The sequence below is a fragment of the Selaginella moellendorffii genome, unplaced genomic scaffold (genome assembly GCF_000143415.4).
Source record: "Selaginella moellendorffii unplaced genomic scaffold, v1.0 SELMOscaffold_2, whole genome shotgun sequence".
In the NCBI taxonomy this organism is placed as follows: Eukaryota; Viridiplantae; Streptophyta; class Lycopodiopsida; order Selaginellales; family Selaginellaceae; genus Selaginella; species Selaginella moellendorffii.
The window spans coordinates 2,783,463-2,799,853 of record NW_003314263.1 but is presented as its reverse complement, the minus strand read 5'-3'; the positions used below and the strand labels follow the sequence as shown (position 1 = coordinate 2,799,853).

Below are 16,391 nucleotides of genomic sequence, written 5' to 3'. Positions count from 1 at the left end.
GAATTGTGAGCAGAATTTGAGCAATCTGCAAAAATTTTAACAACATGGAATGAATCGGATGATCTGAACTGGAGAATGACAAAGCCAATGTTGAGCCAAGTGTCCATCCCATAAGGCCGTATTGAGAAACTGCTGACAATCAAGTGCGTTCCCCATTGTCAAACAAATTCATTGACAGAGAGCTGGAAAGAACCACTGTGAAGTCGACAACTACTTTTTTGAGAAGTTAGGTTGACAGAAAGACATGTTAAAAGACATGGTTTTCCATAATCTACCAGTTTGAAACTTTTTGTCATTAAATACTAAAAGTGTATTTCCGTTTTATAATTTGGTCATGTTCTGGGATCAATTCTAAGACATATTTGTGAACCTCCTTATGAGATGATGATTTGAGTGAGATGATTTTATTGTTCCAAATTTAAGTTCAAGTGGACACCAACAGTTGTCATCTAGGTCTTTTTTTACAAGATTTTGTTTGAAACTTGAGATAGATATTATTCTATTTTATTTTAAATTTAATTTTAAATTATGTGAATGAGAGTAAATTTATAATGTTTTAAAAGCCTATTTTTAATTTTAGAACTTCAAAGGGATTTTTTAAATCAGCATATGTTTTATATTATATTCATTAAATATATTATTTTAACAGATATTTTAATTTGTCATTTTTTCCTTATTCACATATTAAGATTCTGTATTCTGCCTAAAACTTTTAACAATTATATACATTATTCCATATAAATCATAAATGTTTTAAAGGGAAATATTTAATGGTAAAAAATAACATTTTGGACTGCAAAACTTCTTAGTGTCAATAGCTATTACGTTAGAGTGATCTGTAAGTCTAACGTAACTCGAACTGAGAGTGATCTCCTTGTTCTTACTTGTCTAGTGTATATATATGTACGGAAGTTCACTCTTGCTTAAAACTCGAGAATGATGGACTTTGCTTTGGGCTGGTGCTGTCGGAGCTATAAAGACACAAGAGTTCTTCTGTGATTTCTCCAGTTTCCAGAGACTTGGAGGATCTTTCTTACCTTAACATTGGCCATGGACAGCAGCTTGCGTGACTGAAAAGAGAAACAAGAAGTTTAATTGAAGGGTGATAAGATTTCAGTACCTGGATTATGACTTTGGCACACTCGTTGCACGGGAACATGGTCACGTAGAGCCTCTAAACGAAGATCCAGGTGAAGGGAGAGCTTTCAACATGGCATGAATTTGATGAGTACCTGACCGGATGTTGAGGTGTGATTCCTGTTCAGGATGGCATTCACTTCCGCATGGCATATGTATCTGCAAAGAGATAACAACAATGATGTTGTCAAATCAGGAAAGATACGAAGAAAGACGAAGGAAATCGGAATAAACAAATGAGAAAACGACTTACGGGTATTTGGTCTTGAGCAAGTCACTGTCCCGTGATTTCTGCAAAGAGGGTCCAAGTGAATCTCGAGAGTAAAATACATGGAATGGAGCTTACTTTGGCCCAGGGAAGCTTATCGTCGGAGCAACCTCAAGGAAAGCTGTTGTAGCCAATGCCTGGAGAGTCCAGCATTAGTGGGAAAAACTCGAGAAAATGGGAAGAGAAATGTTTCATACCCAAGATGATGTAGTCTTGGCTAACAAGGCAAGCTCCAACTTGTCAAATAGGACCTTTGGACCTTTGAGCTGAGAGAAATGTAATGAATTGTCCTCAATTAGCCCAAGAAACCCTAGTTTATATATAAGAACGAGTGGTCTGGATTGAAACTAATCTGACGGCTACCAAAATCCTACTACATTAATATTAGTATACGGCATTGTAGCTGTTGGCCCTCATAATACCAATAGTCCTATTTAGTAATTTTATTAATAAAGATTAGCAATAAATGTTTTGGTAGACTTAAAATTCCTTCCTTTATCCCACTCGATTTTGAAGGTGAGTCCTTCTCACTCAACGTAATGCAAATTCAAAATATAATCTCCTACTGGAAATAAAATTTTAACACTCATAATTATTATAATTGATACTCTAAAAAAATCATTTATCCTGTATAGAGATTATGAAGTAATACAGAAAATACCTCTTCTAACTATAATTTTATTTTAAATTGGAAAATAATTTTAGAATAATAAGATGAAGATCAAAATCCAAAATCACTGCTTTATTTATAAAAACACACCTGAAAAAAAACTTGGTGAAAGTATAAACATAAAACATAACTGTAGCAGCATTTAATATAGAGGGTCATGAATTGTTAAACCACTACTAAATTTCTTGAGGTTTCGATCCACTCTTCTTTTGATAATAATCGAATGATTCTTCTTAGTTTGCTTCGAAGATCTCAGCCAAGAGAACGTAGGCTGCCGCGTGATGCTCTTTCTCGCGATCCAGCCTCACCACTGCATCAAACGCCCTCTTTCCAATCTCCGAGTTCTTCCACTTCTGGCATGCACCCAGCACTGTCATCCAAGTCACCGCCGTGGCCTTCACCGGCATGCTCTCCACCACCTCCACCGCCTTGTCGATCTGGTTGGCGCGCCCCAGCAAATCGATCAAGCAGTGGTAGTGCTCAATCCCTGGCCGGATCCCAAACTTTGAGCTCTGCATCTCCGAGAAAATCTCCCAGGCCTTGTCCACCAGCCCGGCCCGGCTGCAAGTGATTTGCAGTGACAGGAAAGTGATGGCGTTTGGACGAACTCCTGCTCGGACCATCCCCTCGAAGAGCTCGAAAACTCTTGAATGATCTCCCTGCCGGCTGTGTCCTGCCATGACTGCACTCCACATCTCGATCCCTCTCGACGAAGCCGAGTCGAAAACCACCTGAGAGCCGACTGTGCTGCCACACTTCCCGTAGAGATCCACCAGGCTGCTTTGTATGTGAGCTTCCAGCTCCAGTCCCAGCCTACAAACGTCACCGTGGATTCTTTTTCCAGCTGCCAAGGCTGCCATGTCTGCTGCTGCCTGGATCACTGCTACGAAAGCCTGGGAGCTTGGAATCCATTCTTCGAAGTACCGCATTTGCGAGAAGACCTCCAAGACCATCTTGGCCCTGTCGTTCTGCGCATAACCAAACATTAGAACTGTCCAAGAGACCAGATTGTGGTGCTTCATACCGTCGAAGACTCTTTGAGCGTCAGTCATGCTGCCACACTTCGCATAGACGTCGATCAGCGTGTTGGCCACCATGATATCCACGCCATGTTTTGCTGCCTCGGCGTCTACTCGAGAGTGTATAGCCATAGCCGTTTCCAGAGAGACCACCTTCGCCACCTTTCCATTGACGAACTGGCACTCTTCTTCCTCGGAGAAAGCACTGCATGCTTCGAGTGCCGCTAGGAAGCTCGAGCGAACGGGCACGCAGCCTTCCGCGAGCATCGTCTCGAATAGTTTCAGCGCCGTCTTACCGTCTCCATTCTGTGCATACCCGAGAATGAGCGAATTCCACGACACAGTGTCGTGGATCTTCATCCTGTCAAACACCCTTCTCGCATCGCCCAGGCTCCGGCACTTGCAGTACATGTCGACTAGAGAGCTTGCGACGCAAAGGTCCAGCTCAAGCCTGCTTCTCCAAGCCTGTACGTGGATAGCCATCCCAATCTCGAGCGAAGCCACTTTCCTGACCTTGCCACCGAGAATGCCTTCAGCTTCTTTGTCAGCAAGAACGGTGCAGGCCTTGAGTACCGCGAGGAATGTAGATCGAACAGGTAAGCAATCCTTAGACGACAACATGTAGCAAAATAACTCGAGAGCCAGCCTACCTTGACCGTTCTGTGCATATCCAAGTATCAGCGTGTTGTATAGCACCGAGCTCTTCTTTGGACTCCTGTCAAACACCTCACGAGCATTGTCCATCGTCCCACACTTCGAGTACATATCTGCCAGAGTCGTGATCACGAATATATCTGAGTCGAAGCCGAGCCTGGCAGCCTGAGAGTGAAGAGCGATTCCCTTCTCCAGAGATACCATCTTCACAGGCCTCCCATCAGCTTGCTTTGCTTCTTCGTTTGCTGCGAGGCTTGTGCAGGCTTTGAGCGCAGCTACGAAGGCTTGAGCATTAGCAGCACAGCCTGTTAACTGCATCGCCTCGAACAGCTCGAGAGCTACTTTCCCCTGTCCATTCTGAGCGTAGCCGAGTATCAGCGCAGTCCACGAGACAACATCGTGCCGAACCATCTTATCGAAAATACTCCGAGCAGTCTCCATGCTCCCACACTTCGCGTACATATTCACCAGGCTGCTAGCTACGTAAATATGTGTGTCGGCGCCGCTCTCGGCAGCCTCAGCATGAAGCCTCCTTCCCATCTTCAAGTCCCCGGAGCTGCTCGCGGACTTCAGTTCCGCCAGCAACGTACTTATCCTCCTTGGCAGTCTTGACAGGCTTGTGCCTTGAAAGCTAGCAGCGTCTTTTGCTGGAGTAGCACGCACTCGGCTAGATTCCATGCCTATCATAGGCTCAATGAGAGGAAATCCTCTGCCAGAACAACGCTGTCCCTTCCAAACGCACGCTTGGCCGGATCAAGATAAGCCGTCGCAGGAAGTTTTGAAGTCCCCTAGAAGCGGATGCAAAAATAAGTTTCAGACAATATACAGAAGAGGCAACCGGGAAGACTCACAGCGTTTCGGTTCAAATGTGTTAGAACCAGCAGCTTGGCATTAATAGATTTCGCAAAACTTCCGGCCATTTCTGCAAGGAAACGTTTGTTCACCTCCACAAACACAGTGAAAGAACTACCTGGAGTCGAGTGAGTTTCCTTGTTACAATTACCAAGTGTTGCCTCGTGCACCACAACATCGGCATCTCTGCCTGCTGTGGTGAGAGCTTTTGAGTTGGCTGTGTCACCAAGAATCACTGCAAAAGAATTTAACTTCGTATAGTTCGTGTATAACACGAACTTACCAACTTTTCGGCTTCCTCTGGTAGTTTCGCCAGCGCTTTCTTTTTCCGCCTCGCTGACAGAAGAAAGAACGTCACTTGGAGAATGTAAGAAAACTCATCTACCTCTTGACTTCTGTTAGCACATATCCCCAACAGGGAACATTGTGGGTCAACAAACCAGCTTTGATGTCAAGCGTTTCGTCTTGAAGTCTGCATCACCAAAAGAAAATAAAAGCCGACAGAGAGTTGAAAAGGTTGCATACACATGCCAAACACCGTCTCCAGAGCAGCTTATATCATTTCCCGGTAATTCATCGTCGTGAGGATTAGCTGGGACATGCAAGGACGCAACTCGTTCCAAGCTCTTTTCCTGAAGAAAAAAAAGAAAAAAGGCTTGAATCACAACAAAATCTGGAGATCTCGTGCACACCTGAGTAAGGATGAGCTCATGGACTTTGTACTTGGATGGAACTTTGGCACGGCACGACTTTAAGCTCATGCGCAGCCAGTCGCGAATTCCTTGGGGTCCATAAATCTCCGCATTGACTCTAAACTTGGCAGCACACAGCAATGCTACAAAGAAAACAAATAACAAAATGCTGTAAAGAATCGCAAAACGAATCGCCAAGAACAACGTACCTGGAAGTCCCCAGACCTACACGACAGAGAAAGGAAGGAAAAAAGAGGTCACAGTGAGCTGCTCGAATCGAATCGGGCAAAATCCTTACGTGATCCCCGTGCATATGCGTGATGAAGATCCTGTCAATCGCGCTGCCGGAATGCCGCGATTCCTGCAGCTGCCGGAACGATCCCTCGGCGCAGTCGAATAGCTGCATAATCTTCCCTGAGAAACCAAAATCTCACACAAAGAATGCTCGCGCTCGAAATCTCACCTATTTTGAGCAGCACACACGAAGAATTCCTCCGCGGGGATGGATTCGCCGCAGTGCCGAGGAACACGAGCTCCATTGCGCGGCGCCTCCCCGCCATTCTCCCCACCCTGCTCTAGGGTTTAGGGCTTATCGAAGAGTTGACCTAAGGGCTTATGGTCAATGGAGAGTTGACCAATCCATGGTTCGAATCCTACCTAGCAACCCGTCAAACGAAACGAGTTTTTGCCATATCTTCACGTGGCGCTCAACACTACACGCGGAAATTCGCCGCTCTCCGTTGACTAGTCAGCAATTTGGTCCTGGACCGTCGGATCTAATCGCCACGCGCGCTGGGCCGTCGGATCAAGAACAATTCCATTAGCCCTAGGAAGCTTTCCTCTTCCCTCTCTCTTTGTCGCGTCAGTCCTGGATTGCTGATCGATCCTTAGCTTAGGTATCGGGAGAATGAGAAATCTGTGACGGATTCTCTCGCGAGGAGTCAGGTCTGCGAGGGATTTGATTGAGCGAGCATCGCATCGAGAAAATGCGGAGATCCAGCTGGGGAATCGCTGGCCTCTTTCGTGAGTGGAGATTCTCGCTGTTCTAAGGTGGGCAAGGTTTCTTGTTCCAGAGGGGAAGTTTCGGGCGAGGAGCTCCTCTGGGATTTCTTTCTAGCCATGGGCGGAGGAGAGAAATTGGAGTTTTGGCGATCTTTCTTCAGGGATTTGGAGCACGATCTCTGGACGGTGATCGACCGGGGCATCGCGATCGCGGCGGCGGACTACCCCGACAAGCTTAGGGAGAGGCGCGATGGGATCGCCGAGAAGCTATTTCAGCAAATCGCTTGCCCGGCGGGGCCGATCGAGGAGGAGGAGGAGGAGGCCGCGGTGCTACGGGGATCGGTGAGCCGCCACAGCGAAATCTCTCCAGCCATCACGGCGTGCGATCACGAGTATGGGAATTCCGTGATGGACATGGGCAGTGGGAATCGCGAGGGCGATGTCAAGGAAGTTTTCAAGATTAAAAAGGAGCTGGTAGATCTTGATAAGGTATGCAAGGATTTCTTCTTCTCCCTCTTCTCTCCATTTTTTTTCATTCTTTCCTCTCCTCTCTCTCTCTCTCTCTCTTCATTCTTCTTGTTCTTTCTTTTTGCCTTTGTCCTCACGCGTTGTCTCCCTTGTGACAGAACGATGACGACATTTTAGAACTTCTTGTGCGATTGACAGATTTAAATCTCTCGATCGAGACTCTGAAGGTAAACAAGAGAATTCGTTACTAGGGGGATTTTTTTCTTTCTTTCTTTCATTCGAGAAGCTCTTGGGATTCACGCGGTTGTTTTATTCTTTGATATGTTTTCCAGGCGACTGAGATTGGCAAGCCTGTGAACAATCTGCGGAGACACGGCTGCGATCAAATAAAGTCGGCCGCCAGGAAACTTATCCGGTAAAAAGAAGACAAGCAAAGAGTTGAGGATGATGGATCAAAGTTTCTTTCACTGCAGATCGTGGAAGGCTGTAGCCGACGAATGGGCCAAAAGTCTAGACGACGTGCAAGGTCTGCTAGTTGCTCTTGCAAGTTTTTATTTTTCCTCGTGTTCTAGAGTTTGATTTGGAAACGAATTGTGGTTTTCTCACAGGAAACGATGAACAATGCACACCGGCACCACCACCCATTGACGAAGACGAGCTCTTCGCGACCACTTTCGAGATGACAAAGGTTTGCAAAGAATTTTTCTATTCCATTTTCTGAGCGCTCTTGTTTGGATATGATCGCAGCTCATAGATCTCATGGATAATAGCATGGATAACAACATGGGTGAGTTTCATATCCTTGTCACACGAGATTCTTGCCGCCTCATGCGTTACGTTAATGGAGTGACTCATCGCTTTTTCGTTTTTGTCTTTCTTTTTTTATCGTTTCCTCAGCGACGGGGTGCTCGATCTCGGCGGACGAATCGCCACTCAACTCATCGAGCCGCGCCTCGCACTCACCGATGCCAGTGTCCCCATTTTACAATAATTCTGGGGACCACTTCCGGCCGAGCGGACTTAAACATGCCAGGAAAGATGAAAGGAAGCCACCGATGCTGGATGCCCCCTTCCACAGAAAAAAAGAGAGGCCACAGCAACAATCGGTACAGTTTGCTCGCTAAAGACTAGAATTCCTTGGTCTTCTCACACTCTCCTTTGTTTTTTCTTCGTTTTTTCTCCAGAGACGAGAAAGTGGTCACCCTGAGAATGACAAGCTCGCGGCCGCAAAACGTAAACTGCAAGAAGGCTACCAACGAGCAGAAACTGGTAATTTTTTTTTGCTTTTTCTGGTTCCCAACTTTTTACGTTTTGTTTCTCTTTTTCAGCTAAGAAGAACCGGACTGTTCAAGTCATGGATTTGATGGATCTTCCCAAAGGAACGGGAGGGCCAAAGGCAGTAAAACGGGCTCCCGGTGGAACGAATAACAGTAATAACAAGCCTCCTCACGGTTTGCCACACCGAAGGTGAAATTCTGGCAAATTTTTCTACGTGTAGCAGGATGAGAGAATCAATCTGTAAAATAGTAAAAGAAAAAAGATTAAATATACAATCTATGCTCTAGACCAAAGCTCTAGAAGCTAGAAGTTTTAATAAACTTCCTAGACTCGTGGAGCTTCTCAAACCTCAGAAAGAAGAAAGGATTTGATTGGAGGGTGATCTTCCCAAAGAACTGCGTGAAACTTTAACAAACTTTATCCCTTGGAAAGAACAAAGGCCTACCTTTTGATTTTCATTGCTTCCGGCGGTAGACTCCCTCTCTAAATTCCAGCTTTTCGTCGGCGATCAAACTTCCAAGGAATCCCTGTAGCTGCTGGAGTGTCTTGTCGTAGGGAGGATCCGAGACAAACATCTGCTCGACATCATATCAAACACTTTAATCTATGACATAGAACTTGAGGAGGAGGAGTACCTTGAGCATATTGTGGATCCGATCCAGCGGGAGAGATTCCAAGTTTGTAAGCATTCCAACGATGTAAGACTGGATCAAAAACGTTAGACACCGATTATATGGATGAAGAGAACAAGCTCTACAAACCTCGTAGACGTTCATCTCTTGCTGCCATTGATCTTCCATGGGTGTTACGGCACTCTGCCCGTCCTCCTCCTCGAGCAGCGGTACAGCCGCTTCTGTTGGAGCAGACGCCCCTCTCTGCCCGCCATCGCCAATAGTCTCCACTACCTGATAGAAAACCTCACCATCTTTGTCTCCGTGCGATTCTACAAGAACACCCTGTGTCCCAGCTTAACAAAAGTTACTATCTTGATGGAAGAGTAAGCTCACCTGATTGATCCACAATACAATCCGGCGTCTAAGCGTTGTGACGGGGATTCCAGACGCTGCAGCTAGCTCCGAGGCTGACCATCTGCGAACCATGCATCAGAAGCATTGAAGCAATGGCTAAGACGCACCTGGAGCAGCTCTCAAACTTCAAAATAATAGACGCTTGCATTGGTGAAACCACAAACTGAGCCGAACGGTCCTCAAATTGGAGCTCCAGCTGCATTTGTTATCCTTCAGTATTTGCAGAAGGAAAGCGGAAATACTTTTCTCACCTTGACAGTGCCTAAATGTTTCTTCCACTGCAGCTTCCGAGGAGCTTTTACAGTATGGTATTGCTGAGCATAGTCGTCTAGCAGCTTATCAACGAAGTCGGGAACTTGGAGAGTCTCCGTCTGTTACGATCCATGCAAGACATATCAGTACCAGATGAGAGTGAGAGCAAAAGCTTACTTGGAAAGGAGGCCAGAACAGCGAGGAAATAACAGTGGCATCAACGTTGTGCAAAGTTAACTCCTCGCCTTTCTGAAACGTTTCCTGCGGTTTTCCTTTTGCTTTTATGTTCGAGTTTATGCGCTTAGAGTCCGCCAGATCCTTCAACATGATCTCGCAGCTGTGCATGTTGTTCTCTCCGAATCTCAGCTGTGGCACATATGTCAGACAGGTACAAAGGATAGCGCAAGAAATACTACCTTCAAAAGCTCGAGCGTTCGAATTTCCCTGTCAGTGTCGTAATCTGACTTGTTCAACAGTTTCTCCGCCAACATCACCCTGTATTCGTTGACAAAAAGCTCCTTCGAGCCATATATTCCCACCAACATACTGATAATATCCATCGATCTTCGACTCTTGCTAGTTCGTGATAAGTCGGCTTCCACAGGATCCGGCTCCCACCTATAACATGACAGTTTTTAAATGCGTCGGTATGGTATGATGTGTAGTTTAGTTACCTTTGTGCAGCAGCCCAAGCCTCTTCGCCATCGAGTTCTCCCTCTTCATCGCTGTCCGCATTTTCTACAGTCGTAGTTCCCCGACTGAGTTCCTCAAGGAGGCCTTCTCCGCCACCTGCGACGGTCGTGCCACTTGTTGTTGCTGTGTCGTCGGTCAGCATAGTGACTATACAGCGAATTGTATCTTTCCTTCCCCGTAAGTACTCTCTGATAGGTTCGCCGACGGCCTCGAGAATTACTCCAGTCGGATCCATGGTTCTAAGCGCTTTGATAGTCGAGACATACTGTGTCAATATGTCCGTGGTGGCCGCTCCAGCCGTAAGAAGTCTTTGTTTCAATGCCAAACGAAAGGACTTTACGAGCTTGGAGTGTTCCCCGGTATTTGCAAGGCACTGCCGCAAGTCTTCAATAGCTGGAAGGCTGAGATGGACTCAAAACATTAGACAAATAGCGTGTGACTTGCCTGTCAGGGTAGTCCACAATAACGTCAAAAAGTTCGCTGATTCGCAAATCGCCTAGTGTTTCGTATGTAAAGAACTGAAGCCTTAGTCGCCATCTTATAATTCGCTCTTTGGAAAGATCTGAGAGTGTGGAGGACGAAGCCAGCGGCGAAGGAGTAGCGGGCAAAGGCGACAAGCTTGAACTCCCGGCGGAAGATTCCAGAATGGCACTTAAGAACCGCATAGGCACAGCCTACGCAAGTAAAAGTTTCAGAAAAACGAAAATGTAATTTTTTATATGCTACCTCAATCCAATGACGAATAGGTCCCAGGACAGGCTTCTCATAGCGCTTATCAGCTATGGAGTAGATTTTTTTCTGCAACCAAAGCAGGAGTTGAGTTCTCAAAATCGAGCTGCAAGAACTTACCTTTAACAGAGACAAAATCGCTGATGCATAAGCTTCCTCACACAAAGCAGCAAAACCAAGGTCTCTGAGACGCTTCACAACGTTTCTGACTGAAACCGAGTCCTCACTGACTTCTGTAGCTTCGGCTTCACCTTTGCAGGGACTTTCCACCCCAAGCACGTCCATATCTTCGACATCCGTAGAGGCCTCACAATCTTCGTCGTCAGAGTTGCAAGGCCGCTTCCGAAAGGATCCACTAAACTCTTCCAAGCGGGCGGTGAAATAAAGCTTTAGCAAATCTGCAACAAGAGAAAAGCAAAACTTTTTCTCAGTCCAAATGACAATGCTTAACAAACCTGAGAAGTACGAAGGTGAAGTCGTGAGAAGCAACGCAGTGACCGTTGTCTGGTGCGACGTAAGAATTTGAGAGCCATTTACGCTTGCGTTTGTTTCCAAAGCTTTGATCAACGCATTCAGACCATCCTCTTGAGAAACTTTCTTCGAGCATAGTTTCTCGAGTGCCACAGGTAGTGAAAAATGTATCCACTCGTTCAGCTGCAACGCAAAGAGGAAAGAAAAACAAAAAGAAATTTTCAAGAGTCAGCAATCCACGAACGACGAACCTGTTTAGTATCAGAATTTTCCTTGACGCTCAAAAAATCGGTGAAATGTGACCAAAACTCTGGAATGTAATTCTCTTTGAGTGATCTCTAGAGAAGCAAAACCTGAGGCAAGCTCACAAAATGCCGCTAGAAATTCCATCAAGTACCTCAAGCTCGTCCATGAAATGCTGCATTACGACCTCACCGAGGCCACGCTCACACAGGAATCGAAGACTCCTCGAGACATCCTGCCCCTTGAAACCCGCCGATCCCTTGCGCCGCCCGGGCCGCTGCTGCTGCTGCTGTTGCTGCTGGATTGGAGAATCGAGAGCCGACGCGCAGTAGATCTTCCATGCCTGCGCGATCTCGCGAAGCTGGGCCATTCTCACTAAACCCTAGGTTAAAAAACCATCTAAACCCTAAAAAATTGTTATTAGGGTTTTGGTATAACAAATTAGTGACTCTTGCAAGATGGAATATTTACCATCTGAGAGAGCACAACCCTCGCCCACAGACACCTTGGCACGCCACCTTTGAGACCCGTCAGATTTGTATGCAGTGCGGCTGTGGGAGAATTATTGGATGCATTCTTCAAGGCGCTAAGATTTAAAGGTATGGAACTCTACGTGGAGAAGCGAAGGGTATGGGTGAGAGCTGTGCTTTGAGGGCTACCTGTTCGTCGAAGCGTTAGCAAAGAAGGGCGATACAGAGTTTAATGTTAGTGATGACAAGATCGTTTTTTTATGAAGGAACGAAGCTTTTCGTTTTTTCAGGTAGTCATTGTACAGCAGAATGGCGAGTACGTAGAAAAGCAACCGTTGCATGCTTTGGAGATTGAAAGACTCCGTATGAAGCTCCGTAAATGACTGACAACGAAGATCAAAGAGAAATACGCTGCTGGCATGCAGGTAAGCTTTTTGAACTCTTTGAGCGAAAACAAGGATATTGATCGAAAGCTTCCATTTTGCAGCTTTGTGGAGCAAGAGGCGGTGGACAGGCCGCTCCTGTCGCCATGTTTTGGCTTGTGAAGCGAGGCCTGACTTACATGCTAGTCCGAGCGCGAGCGAAACGATGCGATCATGCTGGCACGAAGATTTGCGCTTGATTGCAATGTAAGAATTCTCTTCCTGCTGGTTTGCTCCTAAAGTTTTGTTCTCATTCGCAGGTGATGCTAGCCAGCCCAGACGATCGATCACCTATAGGCACATAAACGAAGTGAAAAGAGAGACAGAGAAAAATTCTCGCTTGAGCTGTACAGGATCATCGGATAGAGATTATCTTCGTGGGATTCACGACATCCATCCCAAACAGTATATATAAATGATCGATCAAAGCTTGAATTTTCCTTGGATTGGTAGGAAGGACAGATATATCTTTCTCCCATCATAAATGAGATTCTCTCGAGATTCCGGGTACGCTTTCGTTCGAAAACGTGACCAACCGACTTCTCGTCCGGTTGATTCTCTGCTTTGTTTTTTGTCCTAGCAAACGTGAAGATAGAGCCCGGAACCGAGACGACAGGCAGGCTCCGGAAGTCGAAAGCGACGATGAAATCGTTCGTTTCTCGGATGTTGAGACCATGGTAATCTAGAACACTCACAACTTCTTCGTTATCCTGTTCTGCAGATACTAGACATGGACTTGGATCCAGGTGACAATGAACACTCCGCAATCCATGGCTTGTGTGTGTATTACATAGAATCAAAGCGTTTCTATGGACAACATCAAATGACCATTCTAAGGTTGGAGCAGAGTGTAAACGCCGCGATGCAACGGTACCTCACTCGTAAAGGCGCCATTGCCATGCTCTGCGGATACCACTTGAAGTATCTCATGGTGGCCAACGAGGTTTGCAAGAATGGCTGCTTTTCAGCTTCACGCTTGGCTAACACTTTGCACCCAAGGTTTCGATCGGTAGACGGACGCAAGGAAACGTCATTGATGTCGATCTCGCACAGGAGGGCCCGGCAAACAGAGTTTCCAGAAAGCAGGTTTGTAGTTTCCAAGTTTCTGTCGCATCTCTCATGGCTTTTGCAGGCGCGCATCAAGATAAACGAAGATGGGATTTTCCATCTAAAAAACCTGGGAAAGGTTTTGTACGTAGTTTTCACTGACGCGCGATCCTGAGCTCTAGCTGCCTAATCGAGGTCCTGAAATTTACCATCTGCGTGGAATGTTTTTACCTTTCGTTTTTCACAGGTGGGGGTTTTCGAGATGAACGGCCAACTGCGAAGAAAGCTCGTAAGAAAAGTAAATTCGTTGGTAACTTGAAGTCCTAACTCATTACCTAAAGGTGTATTTTTTTCCACAAAAAAAAATAAAATCGTGGAAAAAACTTTCAGTTTTACCTTTTTTCCTTGAAAAAGGTAAGAAAAGTTTTCCTATTTTTCCTTTCGGCATTAGCATAAGTAGGGCTGTGAAGAGCGAAAGGATAGAAAGGTGTGTAATGGAGTCCTTTGGAGCTTACACCGTAGGAGCCGAGCTAGAGCGCGAGGCGTATTGGCCGCAAGCCAAGCTCCGGATTTCCATCTCCGGCGCGGGAGGATTCATCGCCTCACACATAGCGCGGCGGCTCAAGGCGGAGGGACACTACGTGATCGCGTCCGACTGGAAGAAGAACGAGCACATGAGCGAGGACATGTTTTGCCACGAATTCCATCTCGTGGATCTGCGCGTCATGGAGAATTGCCTGGCGGTGACAAGGGGCGTGGATCACGTCTTCAATCTCGCGGCCGACATGGGCGGAATGGGATTCATCCAGTCCAATCACTCTGTGATTCTCTTCAACAACACCATGATCAGTTTCAACATGCTCGAGGCCTCCCGGATCAATGGAGTCAAAAGGTAGCCTGTGGTGTTTCTAAGTTGTTCTTCCCAAGGATTTGGAGCTCACTCTCTTTCTTGGCTTCCAGATTTTTTTATGCGTCCAGTGCATGCATTTACCCCGAGTTTAAGCAGCTGGAGACTAACGTGAGTTTGAAGGAGTCAGATGCATGGCCGGCAGAGGTATGAAAACGAAAAAAAAAAGCTTCTTTTCTTTTGCGGGGAATCTGAAAAAAAATTGCACTTTGCAGCCCCAAGATGCCTATGGACTGGAGAAGCTGTGCACTGAAGAGCTGTGCAAGCACTACACCAAGGATTTTGGGATCGAGTGCCGCATTGGACGATTCCACAACATCTATGGACCCTTTGGGACCTGGAAAGGTGACTTCATAGATTGAGATCTTCTTCTTTCTTCTTTAGCTTGAGTGGGAGTAACTGAGATTGTTTCAATACCAGGTGGACGAGAGAAGGCTCCGGCTGCGTTTTGTCGAAAGGCCCTGACTTCCACCGATTCGTTTGAGATGTGGGGCGATGGAATGCAGACGCGATCGTTCACCTTCATCGACGAGTGCGTGGAGGGCGTCTTGCGACTCACAAAGTCCGATTTCCGGGAACCGCTCAACATTGGAAGCGACGAGATGGTGAGCATGAACGAGATGGCAGAGATCATACTAGGATTTGAGAACAAGCAAATCCCGATCCGTCATATACCTGGGCCGGAGGGAGTTCGCGGGAGAAACTCGGAGAACAGTTTGATCAAGGAGAAGCTCGGATGGGCTCCCTCGATGCGATTGAAAGATGGGCTGCGGATCACTTACTTGTGGATTAAGGAGCAGCTTGACAAGGAGATTGGCGAGGGATCTCAAGACTTACTTACGGGTTACAGCTCCTCCAAGGTTGTGGGAACTCAAGCTCCGGTCCAGCTTGGTTCTCTCAGGAAGGCCGATGGAAAGGAGTAAATTCATAGCAATTTTGGAGCTATGCTCCGAGTATCAAAGGCAAAAGGTCGCAAAAATTTCAATATAGTTTCGTTTTTTAAATTGGAAGGATATTCTTACCCTAAAGGTATATTTGAGGGAGAAGTAACTTGCGCGAGGTTGTGTCTCCAGGACGATCGATCGGGGCATGGAGCTGTTGGCGTAAGTGAAATCTCTGCTTTGCTTGGCTTTGGCCCTCATTCCAGCTCTGGAGCTCTGTGTAGCATCTCGCGACATGATCGAGGACCGGGGGATCAATCCGTGGCCGATTATCTCCGAGACGTGAGGAGCCGATTGAGCGAGCACCAAGCTTCGTCCGTGTATAACCTCAAGCAATGAAGCAAAAGTAAGAAGCGATTGTTTTTCTTTCTTTCTTTCTGCCTTTATTCTTGTTTTATCTCGAAGGCTCTCTCGTTTGATCTTGTATAGTTGTCTTGGACGATTCAGAGAGCTGGAACCACGTTGGAATCGCGATGGAAGCTGGTAAACTCATCGGATTCCAAGGCGATAAATTGCCAGATTCTAGACTTTGTTCTAGAAGCAGACACGAAGATTCTTTCGAGGTCTAGATTGAGAGCGCAGGAGGAGCTCAAGAACAAGACGAGACTATTTGAAAGCCGAGGTTGATAAATATCTGGAGCAAAACAAGAGAGTCGTTCAAGAAAAGAACCAATGCGAGGAGAAGCTCATTCGCAAAGTAAGATCGCCTGTAAACTTTGGCTTGTGTGATTGAGGAGCACATCTCTCCAGTTTGTGGCCTTGCTCAATTCACAAAAAGCCAAGCTTCGCGAGCTCCAATTGGCCGTTCCAACACCGTCTAGACGATCAAGCAGCAGAGATGATGACGAAGAAGAAGAGGCTACCGACAGAGAAGACAGTGGTGACGAAGAGGATGATGATCAATCCTCCATTAGAATGGCGGCATCTCCCTCTCAACAAAGTATCTCCCCCAAACTCAAGCAACGAGAGATCGTTCCCGAGAGTCCCATTGCTCTGGAGAGTCCATCCACAGCAATGAGCTTGAAGCAAACTGATATTGATGCTACGGAATTATACCAGCATGAAAAAGGAAGCTTTTATAGTTCTAATACTATAAACTCATATATGTCTCAAATTTGGCTTGCTTAAGCAAACCTGTGATATATTTA

At 46.3% G+C, this 16,391-nt stretch overlaps 5 protein-coding genes and 1 pseudogene across 7 annotated transcripts; 2 read left to right on the top strand and 4 right to left on the bottom strand.

Annotated features, from left to right (window-relative positions):
* Positions 1-923: 923 nt before the first annotated feature.
* On the bottom strand, positions 924-1,995 carry LOC9661192 (annotated as a pseudogene).
* A 137-nt stretch (positions 1,996-2,132) lies between these two features.
* On the bottom strand, positions 2,133-3,867 carry LOC112342103 (pentatricopeptide repeat-containing protein At4g39530-like). The gene is made up of 2 exons (XM_024663369.1): positions 3,745-3,867; positions 2,133-3,658 (listed from the first exon to the last, which is right to left on the bottom strand). The coding sequence occupies exons 1-2, from the start codon at positions 3,760-3,762 to the stop codon at positions 2,309-2,311; spliced, it is 1,368 nt and encodes a 455-aa protein (XP_024519137.1). The 5' UTR covers positions 3,763-3,867; the 3' UTR covers positions 2,133-2,308.
* Positions 3,868-4,401: 534 nt separating this feature from the next.
* On the bottom strand, positions 4,402-5,863 carry LOC9643207 (zinc phosphodiesterase ELAC protein 1). Its single transcript, XM_002962547.2, has 10 exons — positions 5,756-5,863; positions 5,591-5,706; positions 5,502-5,517; positions 5,293-5,435; positions 5,126-5,232; positions 4,986-5,072; positions 4,884-4,936; positions 4,719-4,835; positions 4,600-4,670; positions 4,402-4,536 (listed from the first exon to the last, which is right to left on the bottom strand). The coding sequence occupies exons 1-10, from the start codon at positions 5,850-5,852 to the stop codon at positions 4,432-4,434; spliced, it is 912 nt and encodes a 303-aa protein (XP_002962593.1). The 5' UTR covers positions 5,853-5,863; the 3' UTR covers positions 4,402-4,431.
* A 234-nt stretch (positions 5,864-6,097) lies between these two features.
* LOC9661191 (probable mediator of RNA polymerase II transcription subunit 26c) lies at positions 6,098-8,360 on the top strand. Its single transcript, XM_002962950.2, has 9 exons — positions 6,098-6,783; positions 6,921-6,989; positions 7,095-7,177; positions 7,236-7,288; positions 7,371-7,450; positions 7,510-7,549; positions 7,660-7,868; positions 7,947-8,031; positions 8,091-8,360. Exons 1-9 carry the CDS (start codon positions 6,412-6,414, stop codon positions 8,231-8,233), a joined length of 1,134 nt encoding a protein of 377 aa, XP_002962996.1. The 5' UTR covers positions 6,098-6,411; the 3' UTR covers positions 8,234-8,360.
* Positions 8,236-11,843, bottom strand: LOC9643206 (anaphase-promoting complex subunit 2). 3 transcript variants are annotated; one of them, XR_002990353.1, is made up of 17 exons: positions 11,611-11,843; positions 11,465-11,551; positions 11,198-11,396; positions 10,863-11,140; positions 10,740-10,811; positions 10,458-10,687; positions 9,995-10,414; positions 9,737-9,938; positions 9,498-9,686; positions 9,320-9,439; positions 9,176-9,264; positions 9,048-9,129; positions 8,802-8,996; positions 8,676-8,744; positions 8,486-8,615; positions 8,389-8,435; positions 8,236-8,278 (listed from the first exon to the last, which is right to left on the bottom strand). XR_002990353.1 is itself a non-coding variant. In XM_024660162.1 (16 exons), the coding sequence occupies exons 1-15, from the start codon at positions 11,824-11,826 to the stop codon at positions 8,496-8,498; spliced, it is 2,568 nt and encodes an 855-aa protein (XP_024515930.1). In that variant the 5' UTR covers positions 11,827-11,843; the 3' UTR covers positions 8,266-8,445; positions 8,486-8,495. The 3 variants fall into 3 exon arrangements, 2 of the variants coding, with proteins under 2 accessions (XP_024515930.1, XP_024515925.1); XM_024660162.1 differs by having other exon boundaries at positions 8,266-8,445; XM_024660157.1 differs by having other exon boundaries at positions 8,266-8,435.
* A 2,041-nt stretch (positions 11,844-13,884) lies between these two features.
* On the top strand, positions 13,885-15,315 carry LOC9643205 (GDP-mannose 3,5-epimerase 2). The gene is made up of 4 exons (XM_002962949.2): positions 13,885-14,287; positions 14,356-14,449; positions 14,518-14,647; positions 14,723-15,315. Exons 1-4 carry the CDS (start codon positions 13,890-13,892, stop codon positions 15,223-15,225), a joined length of 1,125 nt encoding a protein of 374 aa, XP_002962995.1. The 5' UTR covers positions 13,885-13,889; the 3' UTR covers positions 15,226-15,315.
* Positions 15,316-16,391: the final 1,076 nt, after the last annotated feature.

Excerpts from the sequence above, each read along its gene's own strand:
- LOC9643206 (XM_024660162.1), bottom strand. The coding sequence starts at position 11,826 with ATGGCCCAGCTTCGCGAGATCGCGCAGGCATGGAAGATCTACTGCGCG. Across the intron at positions 11,141-11,197 it reads TTCACCTTCGTACTTCTCAG|ATTTGCTAAAGCTTTATTTC; the intron begins GTTTGTTAAGCA and ends CTCTTGTTGCAG. Across the intron at positions 9,939-9,994 it reads GCTTGGGCTGCTGCACAAAG|GTGGGAGCCGGATCCTGTGG; the intron begins GTAACTAAACTA and ends GTCATGTTATAG.
- LOC9643205 (XM_002962949.2), top strand. The coding sequence starts at position 13,890 with ATGGAGTCCTTTGGAGCTTACACCGTAGGAGCCGAGCTAGAGCGCGAG. Across the intron at positions 14,288-14,355 it reads CGGATCAATGGAGTCAAAAG|ATTTTTTTATGCGTCCAGTG; the intron begins GTAGCCTGTGGT and ends CTTGGCTTCCAG. Across the intron at positions 14,450-14,517 it reads CAGATGCATGGCCGGCAGAG|CCCCAAGATGCCTATGGACT; the intron begins GTATGAAAACGA and ends TGCACTTTGCAG.
- LOC9661191 (XM_002962950.2), top strand. The coding sequence starts at position 6,412 with ATGGGCGGAGGAGAGAAATTGGAGTTTTGGCGATCTTTCTTCAGGGAT. Across the intron at positions 6,990-7,094 it reads TCTCGATCGAGACTCTGAAG|GCGACTGAGATTGGCAAGCC; the intron begins GTAAACAAGAGA and ends TATGTTTTCCAG. Across the intron at positions 8,032-8,090 it reads CTACCAACGAGCAGAAACTG|CTAAGAAGAACCGGACTGTT; the intron begins GTAATTTTTTTT and ends TCTCTTTTTCAG.
- LOC9643207 (XM_002962547.2), bottom strand. The coding sequence starts at position 5,852 with ATGGCGGGGAGGCGCCGCGCAATGGAGCTCGTGTTCCTCGGCACTGCG. Across the intron at positions 5,073-5,125 it reads GGAGACGGTGTTTGGCATGT|ACTTCAAGACGAAACGCTTG; the intron begins GTATGCAACCTT and ends TTGGTGATGCAG. Across the intron at positions 4,937-4,985 it reads GTGCTAACAGAAGTCAAGAG|CGAGGCGGAAAAAGAAAGCG; the intron begins GTAGATGAGTTT and ends TTCTTCTGTCAG.